The sequence below is a fragment of the Mesoplodon densirostris genome, chromosome 1 (assembly GCF_025265405.1).
Source record: "Mesoplodon densirostris isolate mMesDen1 chromosome 1, mMesDen1 primary haplotype, whole genome shotgun sequence".
NCBI classification, from domain to species: Eukaryota; Metazoa; Chordata; class Mammalia; order Artiodactyla; family Ziphiidae; genus Mesoplodon; species Mesoplodon densirostris.
The window spans coordinates 147,663,856-147,685,470 of NC_082661.1; the positions used below are offsets into that span (position 1 = coordinate 147,663,856).

The 21,615-nt window shown below is 36.6% G+C and overlaps 1 protein-coding gene across 7 annotated transcripts in view; it reads left to right on the forward strand.

The window, feature by feature from the left end:
* The window catches only part of FRYL (FRY like transcription coactivator), a 252,295-nt gene that overhangs the window by 173,040 nt on the left and 57,640 nt on the right, over positions 1-21,615 (forward strand). For all 7 annotated transcript variants that reach the window (XM_060110201.1, XM_060110192.1, XM_060110246.1 and 4 more), the window contains 13 exons: positions 776-833; positions 3,391-3,482; positions 5,744-5,916; positions 7,436-7,596; positions 8,148-8,258; positions 9,082-9,236; positions 9,548-9,647; positions 10,742-10,910; positions 14,027-14,286; positions 14,654-14,794; positions 17,797-17,965; positions 20,033-20,117; positions 20,645-20,757. In XM_060110201.1, the coding sequence (XP_059966184.1) occupies positions 776-833; positions 3,391-3,482; positions 5,744-5,916; positions 7,436-7,596; positions 8,148-8,258; positions 9,082-9,236; positions 9,548-9,647; positions 10,742-10,910; positions 14,027-14,286; positions 14,654-14,794; positions 17,797-17,965; positions 20,033-20,117; positions 20,645-20,757 (1,787 nt within the window). The remainder of the gene's footprint in view (positions 1-775; positions 834-3,390; positions 3,483-5,743; positions 5,917-7,435; positions 7,597-8,147; positions 8,259-9,081; positions 9,237-9,547; positions 9,648-10,741; positions 10,911-14,026; positions 14,287-14,653; positions 14,795-17,796; positions 17,966-20,032; positions 20,118-20,644; positions 20,758-21,615) is intronic.

The following is a 21,615-nucleotide window of genomic DNA, read 5'->3' on the forward strand; positions in this document are numbered from 1 at the left end:
TGTATTTTCCCAATTTTCTACAATGAGTACATTTACAATTTAAAATCAAAATATAAGCAAAACAACAAAAAGATTATTTTCATGAAGTTCATACCCTTTGACCCATTAATCTCATTTGTAAGGATTAATCCTATGGAGATAATCAGAAATGAAATCAAAGATTAATGTACAAAGGTGCTCACTGGACAGTATTTATTTAAAAAGTTAGATAAAATTTAATGAAACAGTAATAACTGAAAATGGTTAGGAAAATTATCAATACTAGAGCATTATGAATTAATTAATGGCATGTGAAAGTGGTTATTGCTAGTGTTAATTAAAGAAAAAGGGATACTATTTTATATATGTTGGAGTTTCAACTATGTAAAATGTATGTGGGTTGAAAATGATTGAACAGATTGTATTTAGCTCTACAAATTAGAATAAGTGGCCTATACCATTTTTTCTTTTTTCCAAATGTTCTACAGAGTGCATGTTATTTCACAGTCAAAACAAAACAGGGAATTCCCTGGGGGTCCAGTGGTTAGGACTCCAGCTTTCGCTGCTTAGGGCCTGGGTTTGATCCCGGATCGGGGAGCTAAGATCCCACAAGTTGCGCGGTGTGGCCAAAACCAAAACAAAACAAACAAAAAAACAATAAAAATTGTGTTTAAAACAGTAGGATTAGGGTTAACACTTGTTAGTTTACATCATTATATTAATATTTACATAATTCTACATGTCAGATTATATATTTAGCTATTAATTAAATGAATGTATATCATTTTTCTTCTAGGGAACTAATAGAGGAATTACATCCCATAATTAAAGAAGCACTTGAACGAAGGCCAGAGGTAAGCTGCGTAGTTTTCTAGCATTAAATATTTATTTGGCAAATGCTTAAAATTGGCTTCTCTATTCTATACAATATAACAAAAGTTAGAAGTTCAGAAGTAAATAAGTAACTAAGTCTAGTGCAGTTTTCAACATTTAAAAAATGTGTAGAACTCTTTTTCCCCCCCACAAGAGGTCTTACTCAGAAACCCATTCTGTAATACAGATATTTAATTGCTCTACCTGAAGTTAGGATGGTCAGAGTCTGGATTAGAGCCCGCTAACCTTCTCTGTAAACGACCAGATAGTATTTCCATCTTTGCAGGCCATCCTGTCTCTGTTGCAGCTGCTCAGTTTTGCTGCCTAGACAACTAAACAAGTGGGTGTTGCTGTATAGTCCAATAAAACTCTGTTTATAGTTACTGGCAGCAGTGGGTCAGATCTGGCCTGAGGGCTGTGTTTTGCCAAGCCCAGGTCTAGATCCCCAAATCTACACATCAGGTTCAGAGCAACTTTCAGAAGCCACATGTCTTTTGGGACAGATGATATGTAATCCATAATTATAAGAATTATTCTGCACTCAAATAAAGTCATAGATAAAGGGTTACATGAGCTACAGAGAAGAAAGCCTCTGATTCTGCCTGTGGTGTAAGAGAATGCTTTATAGGTGAAGCATGACATTTAAGGTGAATTTTTGAAGCATATTCCCCAGTGGACAAGCAAGGGAAAGACATTCTAGGTAGAGGAACAGCATTTGCAAACTTTATTTAAAAATTTTGGACATTGCAAATTTTTCTTTGTAATTATGTTATGGGGAAAGTGACTGAATGTTAGGCTGGAAAGCAAAAAAGGAACTATCTTATGAAAGGCTCCTGGTTTCAGCTTTATCCAGTAGACCAGTGGCAGTGCCCCATATGGCAGTGGAATCTGAGAATTAGCCGGGAGAACTTGCTAAAAAGTATAGATTCCTGGGCCTATTCAATGAGAATCCCTGGAACAGAACTCAGAAATCTATTTTTTTAAGCACCTTAGATGAGTCTGATGTAGAACATTGAATGAGAGTCACTGCTATTACTGTTGGAGATCCTCTGAGGAATTTTAGCAGGAGAGGGAGATGGTGACAATAGCTACTTTTTATAGGGACCTTAAAACAGCATCTGTAATTCTTTACTCCTCGTTTGTAATTCAGCCCCGTGGAGTAGTGATAGTATCTCCATTTTGTAATTGATTAATTCTTGTTTCAGAATGATCGTGTGGGTTACAGTGCAAAATGATTTATTAGAGCGAAGTGGAATTGGAAATAAAATTAAGTAGCAGTATTTGTACTTACACATTTCAGGGCAAAAAGTCATCTTAGCAGGTGAATAGATGTGCACAGTGATGTGCCTTGAATGTGTGATATATTTTGAGAGCATTAGACTCACAATCTTTCTGTGGACACAAAGTGAAAACAGGTGGACTAAAACTTTGCAAAAATCCTCAAAGATGGTTAAAAAACCATTTCATTCAATATGAATTGCAGCAAACTTCATAAGAGCTAAAAGAAACAGTAAATTTAATGAATTGGTTATCCACAAATTGGCCTGCTTTTGGAAGGCAGAAAACTGGATTGTGGACATGAAAGTGAATGACTAATTTTTAATTGCTCTGTATTATGAAAATTATATCATAAATGACATAATGAGCTATAGAAGAAAGTGCTGTAGGAGATTAATTATATCTTACCATTATATGAGTTTCTGTTAGAAGCAGAATCAAGTTAAGATGTTACAGCTATTACCCTAGGCATTAGTACTTTGGCCCTAGTAAGACAAACATATTAATTCGTGCCATGATGATCAAAGAAATTTGTTTTTGTTTGTATTTTTGTGTGTCAGAATTAATTGTTAAGTGAAAAACCATGGCATGAGCAAAATCTGTGGGGTTTCTCAGTCCCCTGTGTGATATTTTCCCTGCCCTTCTGTCATATTATTTGGGAGTATCTTAGGGATTCTTTACCATCCAAAGGGAACAGTTTACTAACTGTTTCAGTTCCTCTAAAATTGTCAGGTTAGCAAATCTGACCTAAAAGTAACTGTAAAGTGTAGAATTTTATTTTCTCCCCTCTAAGTGTTATTACTGTGTAAAATGTCATTTGATTTTATTTGGCTCGTTAATTTCAAACTTTCCACACATACCTTTTTGATGCAATAGCCACTACAGTGCCCAAAATCTACCTTGCACAAGCAAAATAATGAGCCCCCAAACTCTAAGACATTCACATTATTCTTTCCAAGTTACACCAGCAAGTTTTCTGTCAACTTCCTTGAAGGATTTTGTTTTGTTTTGTTTTGTTTTTTTTGCGGTACGCGGGCCTCTCACTGTTGTGGCCTCTCCCGTTGCGGAGCGCAGGCTCCGGACGCGCAGGCTCAGCGGCCCTGGCTCACGGGCCCAGCCGCTCCGCGGCACGTGGGATCTTCCCAGACCGGGGCACGAACCTGTGTCCCCTGCATCGGCAGGCGGACTCTCAACCACTGCGCCACCAGGGAAGCCCCCTTGAAGGATTTTTAATTAACATCTTTGTTATCTTTGGAACAGAACATGAAACGACGCAGGCGTCGAGATATTTTACGAGTACAACTGGTACGAATATTTGAACTGCTGGCAGATGCCGGTGTCATTAGTCACAGGTCAGTATTGGATTTTGATTTTCAAAACTTTTTTAAAACTAGGGACCGTAATATTTTTCTCTAAGGAAATCCAGAAAAGCACCTTTGCAACAACAAAAAATCTGTACCACTATAAAGATTATTTACCAAAGATGCATCTGATACATTAACCCATGGCTAAAAAATGTATTGAAGTTCTACCACTGGTACATACTGCTTCAGGCAAAAATTGAGTGTAATGTTCTTATGATTTTAATATTTTGGGGGATCTAGTGATCTAGGCAAGTGGACAGTAGCCTTTTTTTTTTTTTTTTTCTTTTGGTGTCTGCTCTAACTATGTCTTACCTTGTTCTTAGATCTATTTCTTCTGGAGTTGTAAAAATCATATATTTAAAGGCTAAACATTGTAAGGTTTGCAGGTTTATTTCAATCAACTATTAATCTATTGTGATGAGAAAAATTATGAAATCCAAAACCATAATTCTTGTTTCCACCCTTTACAAATAAAAAACATAAAACCTGAGCTTATTGTTGACACTAAGACCATCCCCTCGAGGAAAATTCCGTCAGCTTTATGTTGAGAAATAACTATTCCCTTAGGAAGGTAATGGTGTTGCCTGACCATTGAAGGAGGGAAAAAAAATGAATCTAACCATTGCCAAAAAAGATAACTGAAAAAAGATCCGGAAGAAAAAACTAGTAATAATCAAACATGTGTTGTATTTATTGTTACGTTACCATTTGTCCTGATCATTTTTTCTCAGTGTGCCTAACACCTTTCATATTTAGCATCGAATGCTTTTGACAAGTGCTTTCAAAATATAGCTTTAATCAAAGAGAATTTAAACCATTGATTTACTATTATAGTAAATGAAAAGCAAATGAAAATAAAGAAAAAAGAAACATCACTTTTTTTTTTTTCCTCCACAAAAATAAAACAGTGGAAGTTAGCCAAAGTGAATTTGACACTTGCTGAACTTGATGCAAAAAATTAACCTAATACACATCTGAATCCTTTTTCCCTTGATTGCTTTTAATGTAATGTTAGTAACACAGTTGCATGTTTTGTTTTTGGATTTGTCTTTTTTTTTCCCCCAAGAGAAATCAATATAAAGTTATCCATTATGGATTATTATGGACTTTTTATTTTCTTGCTTAAGGAAAAAAGATGAATTCTGAATGGCAAGATAGCAGGGATCTTTAATTTGTTCACCCAATCAATCCTATGTACCTGATTCATAGTAGGTACTCAGAGTTTATTCTGGGCTAGGTTACAGTCTAGTAAATTGGTTTCCCAGCCACTAAGAAGTCATGATCCAGAGTTTAAAAAACATTCATTTAAGGAATAACGGAAAAAATTTCAGAGTGAATACATTCAACATATTTTTATTGTTGTAAACTGATATTTTTAATATGCTATAGTACCATTGTTGCTCCTTTCTCTTATTTTCATGGCTGTAGGATATTTATAAAAAACTATTCACAGCTATGAAAAGCATATTTAAAGTCATACCTTTTAGAGGTATTTTTCAACTATAACAAGGAGAAGTTAACCAAATTACTAAAATGCTCTGAAGTAGTTACTGGTCACGTGCTTAATAACTGATGGAATAAGACTGGAATCCAGGACTTGTGACTAACCAAACGATCCCCTTGCAGTCAGTAGGCTTCAGGTCCGGGACCTTGGCCTCAAAGAGAATCTTACTGTAGAGATTCTTGGGGCAACTCCCAAAGTCTAAATAGAAGATTTGAAAACCAGCTCTCTTACTTGAATTCTCTTAAATTTTTGTATCCCCGGTAATACCTATGCCAGAATGTTGCTGAGAATAAGTACCTAATGGATATTTGATTGATCATGTTAAAGGCATAATATGAATATGCGGGGCAACTATGCGAACATATAGAATTAGTCTTTCCTCTCTCTACCTTCTAAACTGATCCTCCCTACCCCATGTGTCTCCTTATTTCTTTATTTTACAAAGCAATATATTTTGATGGAGAGAAAATAACATTTAGCACTCACAATAGGTGATTGAAGTTGGATATGGAATTGAATAATGTAAATTACATTTGCAGTTCCTTGGTTATGAAACACCATGTATTTTTATATTTCAGTAAGCCAAAATCTTGTTCATTCAAATTTTTTAAAAGTTGCACAGTGCTACGACTATGCAAATTTTAATATATATTATTCTGATTTTGATTATTAGGAATTTATTTTGACTTAAATTATAATTTAAAATCACATTTTCTTTACCATGTATTTTCTTTAATATTTTCAGTGCAAGCGGTGGCCTTGATAGTGAAACACATTTCCTCAACAACACTTTATTGGAATATGTAGATTTAACTAGACAACTCCTGGAAGCAGAAAATGAAAAAGACTCTGACACACTGAAGGATATACGATGCCATTTTAGTGCCTTAGTGGCGAATATCATTCAGAATGTTCCAGGTATGATTTTTTAGCTCCTCAAACCATTAATGAATATTAAGAGACCATTGTATTTTTTTCTCCCCCTGAGGTTTTGTAATTATGTTGACAAGTAACTTGTGAACATGTGAAAAATATGTCAGGGTAACACGGATAGCAAGAATTTGTTTTACCTTTGAATTAGTATCAGTGACTAGAAATCAAAAAGCAACCCAACATAGGTTTTCAACGACAGTCAAGACACTAACAAAAATTTGAAGAAATCAGTAGAATAAACTCTTCGGACAAACTTGTTCCAGACACAATGAGTGAAGAGCATAATGCTCCAAGTGGTATTTGAGAATAGAATTAACAAGATACATGTGACTAATGGGAGAAGGGTATAGGCACAGAAGTAGAGTATAATAAGGATACAGTGTGACTCATGATTCCTTTAACAGATGTGTGCCTATTATTGAACACATACTACGTGCCGGGCACTGGTTGAGGCAGCAGGAAGATTACTATATGCAATTGCATTTTAAAAAGTCATAAATACTTTACAAGTGTAAAAATGTGGTTATAGCTTTTGGTATAAAATGTAAATACAAATGCTTCTTTTTCTTTCTATGAAAGAATTAAAGTTACTTTGTAACCTTAAAAAGTATATGCAAATAGTTGACTTTTAAAGTAAGACAGTGGTTGTATTTTATAGAAGGGTCCTGAAAGCACTTCTTTCGATACATTAATTTCAAGTGCAGAAAACCTATTTTGAACTTTAGGGGCAAATGATGCTATATAGAGGAAAAGAGCATTTTTTGCCTCTAAATTTTCTGATCTGAAGCTCACTGATGTAAAGATGTAATTTAGTCCATTACTCAACACTTGTCTGCAACTCCCACATTGGTTCATTACGGTACTATTGAGTTTCTTCAAGAAGAACTGATGCAGAGAACTTGTAGAATAGATTTTTAAAGTGGAACGAATCCTTGGAGATCATCTAAACCAGCAGCAAAGGGCAGCAGAATGGGTTTGGACTCCAGGCCTCACACTTTACTACAAGTAGATCAGCTCCCCTGTTGTCACTTATGTATATCAAGATTCCATGTAATGATCCTTTTATAGCTGAAAAGAGCTTATATGGTCCAAAGCCCTCTCTTACCAATGAACCAAGATCCAGAGGTGTGTTATGTTAATGTTTTGGCAAGGTTACCATGTAACCAGCAACAGCCCAGGGAGAAGCAAGGTCCCGACTCTCAGCTCTGTGCCAACCTTCAGGCAGCATTGTGACTGCCGTGAAATTCTGCTGGCCAAGATGCCGTATTTCATATAACGCTGCATCTCACATAACACTGCACTACATGATGACATACACTGCAACTTTGTTTCTGTTATTTGCATATATATAAATAATTTCTGTTACTCTGGAGGTTTGCGGTAGGTTAAAATCAAAGCTTTTGCTTTCTTTTTTTTATAATATATATTCAGTAACGAAGTTGACATGCATATTAAGGAAAAAAAGAAATGGAAATAATTTTTTCTACCTATTTTTTATTTACAGTACACCAGAGAAGAAGTATTTTTCCTCAACAGAGCCTTCGTCACAGTCTCTTTATGCTGTTCAGTCACTGGGCAGGTCCTTTTAGCATCATGTTTACACCCTTGGACAGATACAGTGATAGAAATATGCAAATTAACAGACATCAGTACTGTGCACTAAAGGTATTTACCTAGAAATCTGATTTCTTTTTTCTTATGTTAAGAATGGAGTTAAATTTTTTTGTCTGTCAGTGCCTGGTGTTATAAAAAGGATAGGGATTTCTTCGGAGTACCTGAGAGTATTAGAATATACATTTGTCTGCTGTATTCAAACATTTATACTGTAAGTTTATTTAAGTGTACAAAATACAATGCAAAAAGGTTCCAGAATCAACCAGAATTGGAAGCCATTCTCTTAAAGAACTGAGGATTGCCTCAAAGAAATAACTGTTTTTTTCCTACTTAAGTATTTACTCTTGGTCTTTTTTTTTTTTTCTCTTCTCCTCCAATACTGTTCAAACTCCATGTCTTATCTGGTATCACAATATTTTCATACTACTCATAGTAAATTTCTTCATTTCAAAAGTAACTATTTTGATTTTCTTTATAAAGAAAAAAATTAACAATATTGTGGCTACACAAACATGAGTAAAATATCCTGCCTCTTCTCATTAAGCAACCAACATTTAACCTCTTAAATGTTTTAAATGTAATTCTAATATTATTGTTTGAAGGCTATGTCTGCTGTACTATGTTGTGGCCCTGTTGCAGATAATGTAGGACTTTCATCAGATGGATATTTGTACAAATGGTTGGATAACATTTTGGACTCTCTGGACAAAAAGGTACTTATGACATTTCCCTTAAAATTCTATAATAAATTGTCATTGCATTATTTAGAGTTATTGTATGGCCCACTGAACATATCTTTTTAACATAAGATAGGTTAGAATTACAGGCAAAAAAATATCTTATGTAAAATTAAATAGGATACCATAAACTATGAGATTTGTAATTCTTATTTAGTACTCATTTGAATAATTTTAATTTCCCTTTTATATTACAGGATTAATACAGTAGTGTGTGTATATATATCACAATAGGGTTCTGAGTCAATAAAAGAATATTAATTGTGGAATACATTAAGCTCCATGGAAAAATACGTTGTTTGCTACGTTTACTTGAATTTTTTTTGACCACTTTCCAATTAATCATTCTTTCTCGACTTCCTTACTCTCATTCTGTACACACACAGACTTCACAATTTAAAATAGGACTTAACATTTTTTCCCCTCAGAATAATTTTTCTACTGGGTTATCAAAAATAAGAATAAAGCTTGATAAAAATAACTGGAGAGGTTAATAAATCACTTTCCTGAAAGCATTTAATCACTGTTCGTATTCATCAACCACCTCCAGGGCTCTGCTGGAGAAGAGAATTGTACTTCTAAGAGTCTTATACAAAAAGCAGGAGACCAAGCATAATTTTTCCACGTTGGTTTTTCTGCTGGCTGAATAAAATGAGAAAGAGTTGAACAAAAGGAGGCTTGAGTTTCCTGATTCAATACAGTGAATATATGCACTATATTATTTTAATTAAAATGTAGAGGAGTAGACAAATAATATATCCCTTTCTCTGTTCTGGGCAATTTTTTGGCCTTTACTTAGGTTCATCAGTTGGGCTGTGAAGCAGTTACATTACTGCTGGAGCTGAACCCGGATCAGAGCAACCTGATGTACTGGGCGGTGGATCGCTGTTACACTGGTTCCAAGAGAGTGGCAGCTGGCTGCTTTAAAGCCATAGCTAATGTATTCCAGAACAGGTACTCTAGATACTACTGTCTTTCATATTTTATTTAGCTTTTCTTAAAAAAGAAAACATGTCCTTTTGAACTCAGAAATAATAATGAACCAGTATTTTCTTTCCTTAAGTGCTAACAAAATTTAACCAAATACGGATGATGATCCCCATGCATCTGTTGTACCTATTGCCTTAAAAACAAAAACAAAAACACGCAGTCATCTCATAGGCTTAGCAGCTGCATGCCTGTAGCCTTCCCTTTATATCATGTTTATTAACTGGTGTGAAAGCCTCTAAACATTATTTTACCTAACATGTACACTTTGTCCCTAGGGATTATCAGTGTGACACGGTGATGCTCCTCAATCTGATACTGTTTAAAGCCGCTGATTCTTCTCGAAGTATCTATGAAGTTGCTATGCAACTTTTACAGGTTTGTAAACAAACGTTAATTAAAATATATTTTTGCTCGGGATTTAATGAAGCATAATAATGTATTCTTGCCTTGAAAGTATGCTAACATTCAGCTTTATTTTTAATAGTGGGGTATGGTGTTAATTCCTGATTATCATTAGAAATAGAAGAGTAAAATAATATGGGTCATTTAAGTCTATAAATGATGCAAACTACTCAGAAGTGTCCTGTAGGGGATTATGTATGATACCCCTCCCCTTCCCGCAGCCCCCCTTCCGCTCACCTGTGTGTGCCTCTGTGTGTGTGTGTGTGTGTGTGAGTACTTATAAAAACTGAGTGGTTAAGGCCTATGTGTGCACTTAACTATTTCTGTTCAGCAGATAAGAATAATGCGAGTCAAATTTTTTTTTGAAAATCAAGTGAAAAGTAATTAGCTCTTTTATGATAACCTTTTATAATATTTCTTTACTAGACTGAGGAAAATAACCTAGAAAGTTAACTTATCATGTGTAGATATATGATTATATCCATTGATAATAGGGTGTGGTTCTTCACTCTTAATCAAAGGTTAAGAATGGGATTCAAGGAGATGCACATTTTTCCAAAGGGTTTGAAGTGGTATTGAGGCTGGTAGGGACCATCTTAGGAATTATACCCTAATGTCTTTATTAATTAAGAAGAAAGTTGAGTAGTGTAGCTCTTTGTATAGTGTAATGTCAAAAGAATTTTTAGCTTACATTCCATATTTAATCTGTTATTAAACAAGATAGGTTTGAAGATTTTTTTTCAAGTATACATGTTTTTATACAGTCATAGTTTTGAATTGGAAAAGTGGTAAATCTTATTTAAGTAATTGTGTGTTAAGTTGCTGAAGTTATTTTAAAACTATGCTACTGGCATTCAACACAGGGAATGTAAAGGCTTGTAAAGAGTTACAGATCTTTTGCAAACATTTCTTGGAATTAGAAATTAGCACCTGAAAAACTTTGCAACATATATAACTATATAACTTTTAAACTGGAATATTTCTTGGGAGAAGATTTTATGCTTTTCATTATAGCTGAAATTTAGAGGACCCATAAAATCTTAAATTAATGGAGTACATTCTTGTAGATCCTGGAACCGAAGATGTTTCGCTATGCTCACAAATTGGAGGTTCAGAGAACAGATGGAGTACTCAGCCAGCTGTCTCCTCTGCCGCATCTGTATTCTGTTTCATATTATCAGTTGTCTGAAGAATTAGCAAGGGCATATCCTGAGCTAACTCTCGCCATATTCTCAGGTATGATCATTGAACTGGTTAATAGTTTTTCTTTAGCAACCATTTTGAAAAAAACTACTTTTAGGAAATTTAAATATATGAAATTTGAGGTTGAATCAAAACAAAACATGTCTTTATATAAGATAATTTTTTTTCTTTAGTATGAACTCTTAACACTGATCTACCATGATATTGAGATTGCTTATTAAAAGTCTCTGCAGGGATTCTAACTTTGGCCTCCATTCTCCACCTCAACCCAGCTTTCAAAAAAAAAAAAAGGTAGAAGGGGGCTTCACAGGCAATTGAAAAGTATTTCTTTAGTAGACACAGAACTTCCTGAATCTTCTGGTATGCAGTTTATCTTGTGTATTGGTCTGTCTTTAATAATAAAAATGGACAGGGATAGAGATACAAGTTTCTTTCTATAAGTAAAAGCTCTAATCTTAGGGAAAGGTCCTGCACTGCCTTAAGCAAAACTATTGCTAGGAACCCACATTGCTTTCTGGTCCAGTTTCCTTTCCTTGTGGGCCGAGAAATATTCTTGCCAGGAGTTTTGAAAACATCAGGGCTATGTGTCAGGCAAGATGTCCTCTATATCTGGGCCTCCCAGGATTTAGATTTAAGATAATTTGGGGGTTCATCCAGCTTAACCTCTGGCCAGTGAGCACACTGTTGCAGATGCCCCCATAGTGCTTTATCCTTTAACTGAAAAGTTTTAATTATAATATTTACAAAAGACACTCAGCTAGTTTTTCTGCTCTTCATCTGCAACAAGATCTAGTTCTAATCCAAGTACTAGAAATGCACCAAAATTGGCATGCAGGGAATAACAGGGTTCTTAAGTGGATCCTTTCCTTCATTTGGGCTCAAGGCATAGAAGCCTTAGCCTTCTTTGCACATCTTTCCACAGTACCTATTTTAGTGGTGGAGATAGTTGGATTCCCATCCCTAACTGACCTGAGTGGGGAAAAAACAACTTCAGTTCTCCTAACATTCAGTTTTTAAAGCAACTCACGTGTTTGGTTTGCACTGATAAATGGCAGCAATCAAGCCCCTTCCTTTTTCCCGGCTCCCACAGTCCTGACAGCCCTTTCAAGATGGACATGGATGGTCATCAACGCAAAGTAGTAATCACTGTCAACACTAAGCCCAGCTGCTGCTGGGCTTCTTCTGGAGGCTCCAGCACAGAAAACAGGAGTCCTCTGGGTCTCAGAGGTCATGAAATTGGTCAGGATGTCAGTGGGTGTTGCCATGGCCCCGGCTGCTATATGCATTTACAACCCCCTGGCCAGGATCTCTTCATTCAGCTACTTTCAGAGCTCCAGGTCTAATATTTCATACTTAATGGCAATAACATTGACCTATTAACAGAAGGGCTTCTTGTAAAACGTTAGAATTGAGCATAAATATGTGCAAGGCACTGGACTGAGCAGTTCACTGGTACTATGTTGAATTTGCACAGTAACTCCATGATGCAGCTTCTTTTGTTACCTTCTTACAGAATAATCAGTTGAGGATCAGAGGTTGACAGGTTGGCCCTAGGTCAACCTGTATGTATGTGGTAGAGCTGGGATTCAAACCCAGGTGTGTGTGATTCCAGAGCCAAGTTCCAAATCACTATGCTTCCATATTTATTCCTTCTGATGAGTAAACAGGTGTAAGACCTAGTGGGCAAAACGGGACTTGAGGAGAAAGAAGGTTTGTACTTAAAGTGATTTATGGAAATTAAATAGCATATAAAAACTCACAGGCTTTGGAATCAACCTTGTATTTGAATCCTCTGCCACTTGATCATTGACCTTGGGCAAGTTACTTGGACTGTCCACCGCACAGGTTTGTCATGAGCATTAAATGAGATGAATGTAAAAGTAATAAGCACAACATAGGCGTCTCCCCTAGATAAAACCAAAATATGTGAGATTTTTCATGGGTCACTTTAAATTAATCCATGTATAAAGATTGTCTTTTATCTTATAATTACATTTATTTATTTATTTGGTAAAAAGCATACATAGTAAAATTTACCATATTAATCATTTTAACTGTACAGTTCAGTAGTGTTAAATATATTTACATTGTTATGAAACAGATCTCCAGAAATTTTTCATCCTGCAGAACTGAAACTTTATACCTACTAAACAGTAACCACCCTTTTCCTGAACTTCCCCCAGCTCCTGGTAACCACCATTCTGCTTTCTATTTCTATGAATTTGACTATGTTAGATACCTCATATAAGTAGAATCACACAGCATTTGTGGCTTTATGACGAGCTTATTTTACTTAGCATAATGTCCTCAGCATTCATCCACATTGTAGCACATAACAGGATTTCTTTCCTTTTTAAAGCTGCAGAGTATTCTATTATATGTATATACCACATTTTGTTTATCCATTTATCTATCAATGGACATTTGGAGTGCTTCCACTTCTTGGCCATTGTAAATAGCGCTGCTATGAACATGGTTGTGGAAATATCTCTTCAAGACCTTGCTTTCAGTTCTTTTGGATACATACTCAGAAATGGAATTACTAGCTCATATAATAGTTCTGTTTTTAATTTTTTGAGGAGCTCTTATACTGTTTTCATAGCAGTTGCACCATTTTACAATCTCACCAATAGTGTGCAGACATTTATTTTTCTTAACCGCCAGAGATACTTTATATAAAAGCTAAGTGTGTGATATATGTTAGCTGCTATCTTTTCTTTATGATGTCATCAATGTCAAATTCATTAAAAGGAGAAACAGTGCTCATATTTCTTTTTTTTTTTTTTTTTTTTTTTTTTGCGGTATGCGGGCCTCTCACTGCTGTGGCCTCTCCCGTTGCGGAGCACAGGCTCCGGACGCGCAGGCTCAGCGGCCATGGCTCACGTGCCCAGCCGCTCCGCGGCATGTGGGATCTTCCCGGACTGGGGCACGAACCCGTGTTCCCTGCATCGGCAGGCGGACTCACAACCACTGTGCCACCAGGGAAGCCCCAATGTGCTCATAATTCTTAAATGTAATGAATAAAATCTGGCTTGCTGTTTTTTAAGAATTAAAAAGTTAAATTTAAAAATGAAATTTAAATTCATTACAAGTCAAAGGAAACCACAATTACATCAGTCGTTCCCTCTTTGACTTATTCTTAATTACAGAGATAAGCCAGAGAATTCAGACAGCTCACCCTGCTGGGAGGCAAGTAATGCTGCACTACCTGTTACCGTGGATGAACAACATTGAGTTGGTGGATTTAAAACCGTTGCCTACCGCAAGGCGACATGATGATGATGAAGATGATTCCTTAAAAGACCGAGAACTCATGGTGACTAGCCGGCGCTGGTTACGAGGAGAAGGCTGGGGATCCCCACAAGCCACTGCCATGGTTTTGAATAATCTGATGTACATGACAGCAAAGGTAACATGGTTTTTGTATTTGCAGTTGCTGGACAGAATTACGGAGTTAGGAGTAAACACGTTAGAAATAGACAAAGAGATTAGATAATCCTGTGTTAACCAAACAAGTATGTGTTATCAGTAAATTCCTTTCTTCTCATTAGATATAAAATATAAAATATCTTTTTTTTGGTGGAGGGGAGCTAAAATCATATGTGCTTAATGATACTTGTGTTTAGATTTGTTGAAAGAAATGATTGTTCCTCTAAAGTGTGGAAAAGATTAAAGCTGTCTGTAAAAGCGTTATTTTCTAATATTTCATGACATGGCAAGTTTGATAGTGAAAAGACAGCCGTTACTAAAGTGTGTGCTGTGTTTCCTGCCTCTAGTATGGTGATGAGCTGGCCTGGTCGGAGGTGGAGAATGTGTGGACCACACTCGCAGATGGCTGGCCAAAAAACCTGAAAATAATTTTGCACTTTTTGATCAGCATTTGTGGAGTGAATAGTGAACCAAGCCTCTTGCCTTACGTATGTGTTCAAGTTCATTTACTTTTTATTTATTTTTTTAATATATATATTTATCCAGTGTCTTGTGATGTCAGAGTCTGGGCAGCAGTAGACCACCAGAGGCAAAGCAGGGGCCAAGATGAGGAAAATCAGGAAATAGCACATGGATTTATCCATTGATTCATTTAACAGATATCATCTGGCTTTACTAGAGGCTAGGTGTTCTTCTAGGTTCTGATGGATGCTACAGATTTTATTCTTTGAACCTACACCTAATTTATTTAATGAATAAATCAGTAAGTTAATAAAGTACAGTCATGGTAAGGGCTACAAAGGAAAATTGCAGAGTCCTGAGAGTGGATAACTTTGGAATCACCACTGTCTGGGAGGATTAGAGATGATACTGGAGAGAAAGTGATATGGAAGTGGAGAGATGTTAGTAGTTTTTCCTATCACGAGCTGGCGTTGGGATATTGGAGCAGGATGGGAAGTGAGAGCTCAGTGCCTATGGAATCGTGCTGTAAGGCTTCTAGAAGCAAGGAAAAGCATGATAAGAGACATACAGTGAAGAATATGTCTTTGCCTTCTAGAGGGGAAAGCAATACTTAAATCTGCTCAAGTTAAGAGAACAGCGCGAAACTATCAAACATGAAGGTTAAACTGAATATACACACATGCACGCAAACACACGTGTGTGTATGTAGATATAGCTCTCAGTGACATGGTAGCATCTCCTTAAAGTATGTCCACAGAAGACTAGCTCTGCAGAATGTTGCTCTGAAAGTTCTTATGGATCCTACTTTAAACGAACCAGTTAACTTGATTACTGAAAGCACTGTTCTGAAGGCATGTCACAAGATTGACCTTCGATGAGAAGCACTTAGAGAAAGGTGGGTGTTTGGTAGCAAACAACACCATCACACATTACCTCTTGACCGCACGTCCTAATACTCTCCCTCAGGCCCCCTGCCCTTGAGCCACGCTGACTCCGCTTGCTGTCCTGCTTTCACACCAGGCATCCCACCTGGGGGCCTTGGTACTTGCTTTCCTCTCTCCCCCAGACAGCCACATTGCTCACTGCTGCACCTCCTTCAGACGTTTCCTCAAATGTCAGTTCTCACTGATACTTTTGCTGGTCATCTTGTCTAAAACTGCAAATGCCCTGCCCCCCACACGTACGCTCTTCTTTTCCTTTCCCTGTTTCATTGATTTTCCTAGCACTTATCATCAAACTTGTTATATATTTTACCTCTTTGGCTCATAACTTTTGCCTCAATCAGTCCAGTGGATTGTCAGCTCCCTAAGAGCAGGAATTTTGGTCTGCTTAGTTCATTGCCTTCTTGCCAGAGCCTGGACTACTGCCTGACACATAGAATCTTCCCCTTAATCAGACGAATGAATGAGTGAGTTGGGGCTGGCACTAGAAACAGGCATGAAACAAGCTATAATTCTAAGAAGCCAAGATGAAGTTCAGAGCATAGCCATTTGCCAGAAATTTTAAAAGAGCTCTTTTTAATGACAACAATACTAATTTCTTAGTTGTCATTTCTTAAGCACTACTTAGAGGCCAGGCACAGTATAAGCACTTCATCTCCATTACTTAATTTCCGGAAGAAATCTGTGACCTTGCTAAGATTACTGCAGTTTTACAGATGAAATAAGGTAGAAAGAAGAGTAATTTCCTCAAAGTCGCACAGCCATTTAGCTCTGTCTTCATGGAGCTGGAATTCCAACCCAGAGCTGTTGGTGAAAAGTCAGTGAAAGCTTCTTGGACAGGCAGTGAAGCTGGAGCGGGGATGGGGCTTGAAGACCTGACAGGATTAGAGTCAGGCGCATCAACTCAGAGGTCCTGGGTCAGAGCAAAGGCACCGAGGAAGAAATGTACTTGACGTTTCCTGGGTCAGAGGAGACTGGACTTGGGAACAGAGAATTAGCAAATAGTTAGAACAGCTCAGAGAGCTCAAGAGCTGTGTGGAAGATGGTCAGTTATCATTAGGGAACCGTTATCAGATTTTTGGTATGATGTGATAAAGCATGTTGTAAGATTTGTCCGGGGGTCATCTAATAAGACAGAGCTTCTCACACGTCTGTATGCACGTGAGTCGTCTAGGCATCTTGTTCTGGTTCTGAGTCTGGAGGTGAGGGTGAGGCCTGAGATTCTGTATTTCTAGCAAGCTCAGATGACGATGCGTGTTCTATGAGGACCACATTTTGAGTAGTAAGGATTAAAGTAGGGAGGAAAAAGAGAGATCGCTTACTAACCAATCAGCCCATTTCAATAATACATATTACTAAAACATACCTATAAAGCATACTACTGAAACGTTTTTTTTCACTTATTTAACTCGTACTGTGTACTAGGGCTTTTTAAAGTGCTTTATAAATTTTAATTTACTTAATCCTAACAACCCTATGAAGTAGGCGACGTTGTCCCTAATTGCAGAAGAGAAAACTGAGGGGAACTTTCCAGATCGCCTAGCTAGTAAGAGTTACATCTACACTTCAATCTAGACTGTGTCGTTGGAGTTCTAGTTTAGTTCTAGATTCTCACTCTTAATCACCGCTCTATACTGCTGGTTGAATATAGAGAATGGGGAAGGCAGAATAAATGATGAATCCTGGGTTCGAAGGCTGGCTGAATAAAAATATGAGGAAAATCTTAGGATGATATTAATTGAAAGTTTCCATTGAAAGAGAAACTGATTTATAGAAAGGCAAGTTATCTTTTGCTTTTCTAAAAAAAAACCCAAAAAGGTAAAGGAAGTAGATAACTTTATGGACACCATTAAACAATACATTTAGGTCATCCTAATTAGATATAATGTTGAGGGTTAGAGGGAAGATAGAACAGTACTTATAAAGCTGATTAATGTCTGATTGCTGATCAGTGTCTATTCAAATTAAGATTGTGCTTATTCATCTACCACTTAAAGTTGAACTTACTCTGATAAAATTTGTCTCAAGGCAAGTTTGTGAGATAAAAATTGTGTTTTTTCTTTTCCGAACAATTTCTTTTGTGACAGGTCAAGAAAGTTATTGTATATTTAGGTAGAGACAAAACAATGCAGTTGCTAGAAGAACTGGTGAGTGAACTACAGCTGACCGACCCTGTCAGTTCAGGCGTCACTCACATGGATAATCCCCCATATTACCGCATCACTTCCAGCTATAAAATCCCTTCTGTCACCTCAGGTGAGAAGTCATTTAAAACTGACTACTTTGTATAAAAAGAGAAGCTTTCCGTAATTGTTCATTTTATCAAGCGTTTGCTTTAAACATCATCATAAAGAAAACAAGCAAACAGGAGTCATATATCTAATTAACCGGACAAAACTTGGTAAATCCTCATATGAGTAAAGAAGTTTGACAATGTAAGGATTCATAATGTGATAAAGGGAAGGATACTTACATACTTATTTAGAACTGGAGTATACATTTATATATCTCTGTACAACAACTGCTTTTTTAAAATGACTATAATTAGTATGTAAATATAGAAAATGTTCACTTATTGAAAATTACTGTGTAATTTCATATTATAATTACTTGGGCATATATTATACATAGTATCCAATCACATGAGTGTATATACTTTTATGTATACCCATATACTTATAGTTATTGTAATATTTCGAGTTGAAGAAACTACATCGCTGAGGGAATAACTTTCATTGAAAATCAGTATAATATCTGGGCTGTTGTAGGTTAAATTTCTATGAACTTCTTTGCCATTCAGTTTATATTAAATGTTTTTGTGATGTTAATAACATTGTATAAATAGAAATTTCTCATACTATATCTTTATAATTTATTTCTGTCATCTATTTTCATCTTTTTGTTATACTTTCCAAGAGGTTTCTAATAATGCTTCTATTGAATTTTTCATATCTGCTAGAATGTTTTTAATTCCAAAGAGAGGTTTTTTCAATTAGAATTTTTTTAGGAATGTCCTATTCATGTTTCATGGTTGGACTATCTTCTGTATATTTGATAAAATTTTCTACCAGCAAAAGTTCCTATTTTCTTTATATTGCTGTGTTTTTGTTTTGGTTTGTCTTAGTAAAAGCTTTCCTCAAAAGCCTACCAATTCTGGATCTGTCTTTTCATAAACAGTTCACTTAACAGGCATATTGAAAAGTTGATTGGATGTTCTGTACGTATATATGGAACTTATTTTGTCCTTTGTTGTATGATGATTTCGTCGATACAAGTATACATAGGTCTTTTCTCTTGCAGTAATCAGATTCCCCAGAGAAAACTCTTCTAGTCCTCTGCCTAGAGTAGAAGGTGTAGGGGGGTGTGTGTGTGTGTGTGTGTGTGTGTGTGTGTGTGTGTGTGTGTGTGTGTGTGTGTGTGTGTGTACATATAATCCATACATACACACACTTGCAAAGAGTCTTCAAGCCTTCTGGTAGCCCAGTGGTGTAAGAAGGTTGCAGGGGGATCCAATGGCAAATTTATGTACGTATGTATGTATGTTTTCACTTAGTCTTCGTATCCTCAGTAAAGTACTTCCTCCTTCACCTGTATATGGTCTGCCCTAGTCCAGAAATCTTCTGATTTACTCTCATCAGAAGAGACTTCTGGAAGTGAGGAGAGAGAGCTACCCAGTTACAGGAGGCAGAGGGGTAGATCTTGGGAAACAGCTCCTTAGGAAAGAGATTTTCAACCATTCTTGGCTTTTTTTTTTTTTTTTTTTTTTTTTTGCGGTATGCAGGCCTCTCATTGTTGTGGCCTCTCCCGCTGTGGAGCACAGGCTCCGGATGCGCAGGCTCAGCGGCCATGGCTCACGGGCCCAGTCGCTCCGTGGCATGTGATATCTTCCCGGACCGGGGCACGAACCCGTGTCCCCTGCATCGGCAGGCGGACTCTCAACCACTGCGCCACCAGGGAAGCCCCATTCTTGCCATTTTTAGCACCTCCTTCAACCCCCTACTTCCAGAGGTACTTGAAGCCACTAATTCCTGACCTTTTGGAGTTTCAGCAGTATAGATACAGAAGCTTCTTCTTTCCTCCACTAACAGCTCTGGATTCAGCCTTCTTAACACTTGATTACTTCCTGTCCATTTGTTTTCCAGTATCCATAATTTTGTTGCTGTTGTCTCCTTACCCTCTTGGTCGTTAAGAGTACATTCCTTTTTAAAAATCACCTTCTTCTCATTTTAGTGGAGTTTTCACATCTATAATTTGAAATCTTTTGTTCTTATTGAGCTATCCTAGGCTTTAAATTCATAGATACTGTTTTGTTTATGATTACAGGAACTACTTCTAGTAGCAATACAATGGTAGCTCCCATGGATGGCAATCCCGATAATAAGCCCATAAAAGAGAATATTGAAGAGAGGTAAGTACTTCTCTGTTCTTCATTAGCCTGTCAGTTTGACATATACAGATTATCATCAGCATAGATGATAATTTCTGCATTGGAATGTATATTTCATTGTGTTAAAATTCTAGCGAGGAGATATATTTCCATATTGGAAATTTTCCACATTGACTATTTTAACATTAAAGATGCTGGCATGCTAGACTTTTTAATATGCACTAATGGATGAATAGGTAGAGTATGGTCAGTCACTTTTTGTGTTGCTACATTTTTAAACTTTTCTAAATGGATATTTACTCTGCCTGTTTTATATGGAATAGTTTTCATCAGCACATTATTATCACAACAATTTAAGAAAAATCTTCAGGTGGAAATAATTGACTTCAAAGCTTAAGCTTTTGAATTGTAATGTGGAAATTAATATATATCATAGTAAACTTTAGTATTTTGTGTACTGTGTTCTTTTTTAAGCATAGAAAGTGAAACATAAAGTACAAATACCACTTTACCATGAACTGTGACTAACTCAATGATCATTCCCATAGCTATGTGCACCTAGACATCTACAGTGGACTAAACAGTCATTTAAATCGTCAACATCACAGACTAGAATCTCGATACAGTAGCAGCTCTGGAGGATCTTATGAAGAAGAAAAAAGTAATACATTCCAAATGTTTTTTTTTAATAACTGCGATGGCAAGGTGTATTATCATTATATTAATGTTAATAAATACATTCTTCCTGGAAATGGTTTTTAAGAAGGGTATTTAACTGCCACTAGTGGTGTTCCAACATAATCTGAAATGTCTTGATTTTAAGAAGCAACGTAAGTGGGGGAAATATGTTTCAAAAGCACAGGTTCCCTGTAGATAAATCAAAAGGAACATAAGAATTGGTTCTCAAGAAGCATCATAGAACAGACATTGACCAACAGGCTGCTTTTTTGAACAGATTTGAACTTTCGTGGGATTCACGTTTTACTTAAACCTTCTCCCTTGCAATTGCAAAATAAATAATGTGTCCGAGTCTCATTATAACACTAAGGTAGGGTAGAATAGAAGCACAAGCCTTCAGACTTGAAGGGACCCTGAAGATGATCTGGTCCAATCTCCTCATTTTGCACACGATGGAACTGAGGTCCAGAGAGGTTAAGTGACTTACCCACGTCACACAGAACTCACATTTCCTGATGGCCTTTCTTACTGCACCCTGCAGCCCCACTGTGGTAGAGCAGATTTCCTTTGAAGATGGGTTTGTATTTGCCCTATCTCAGGAAATTTAGAACTGAGTAACTTACCAGAAGGCCCTTGTTACAAGGCAGCTTTACCTATAATATGGTCTCATAGCTTGGACATCAATTGTGGAGTCATGATGAAGTGCTCATGTAGTTTTGCTTTGATTTAAAGGATGGAACCTGAATTGATATCTCTTTTCTCTCTCTGATTTGCTTAATCTGATAATATTTGTACCCATGTCTACCTAGCAAACATATGTCCAAATAGTGGGAAATTCTTT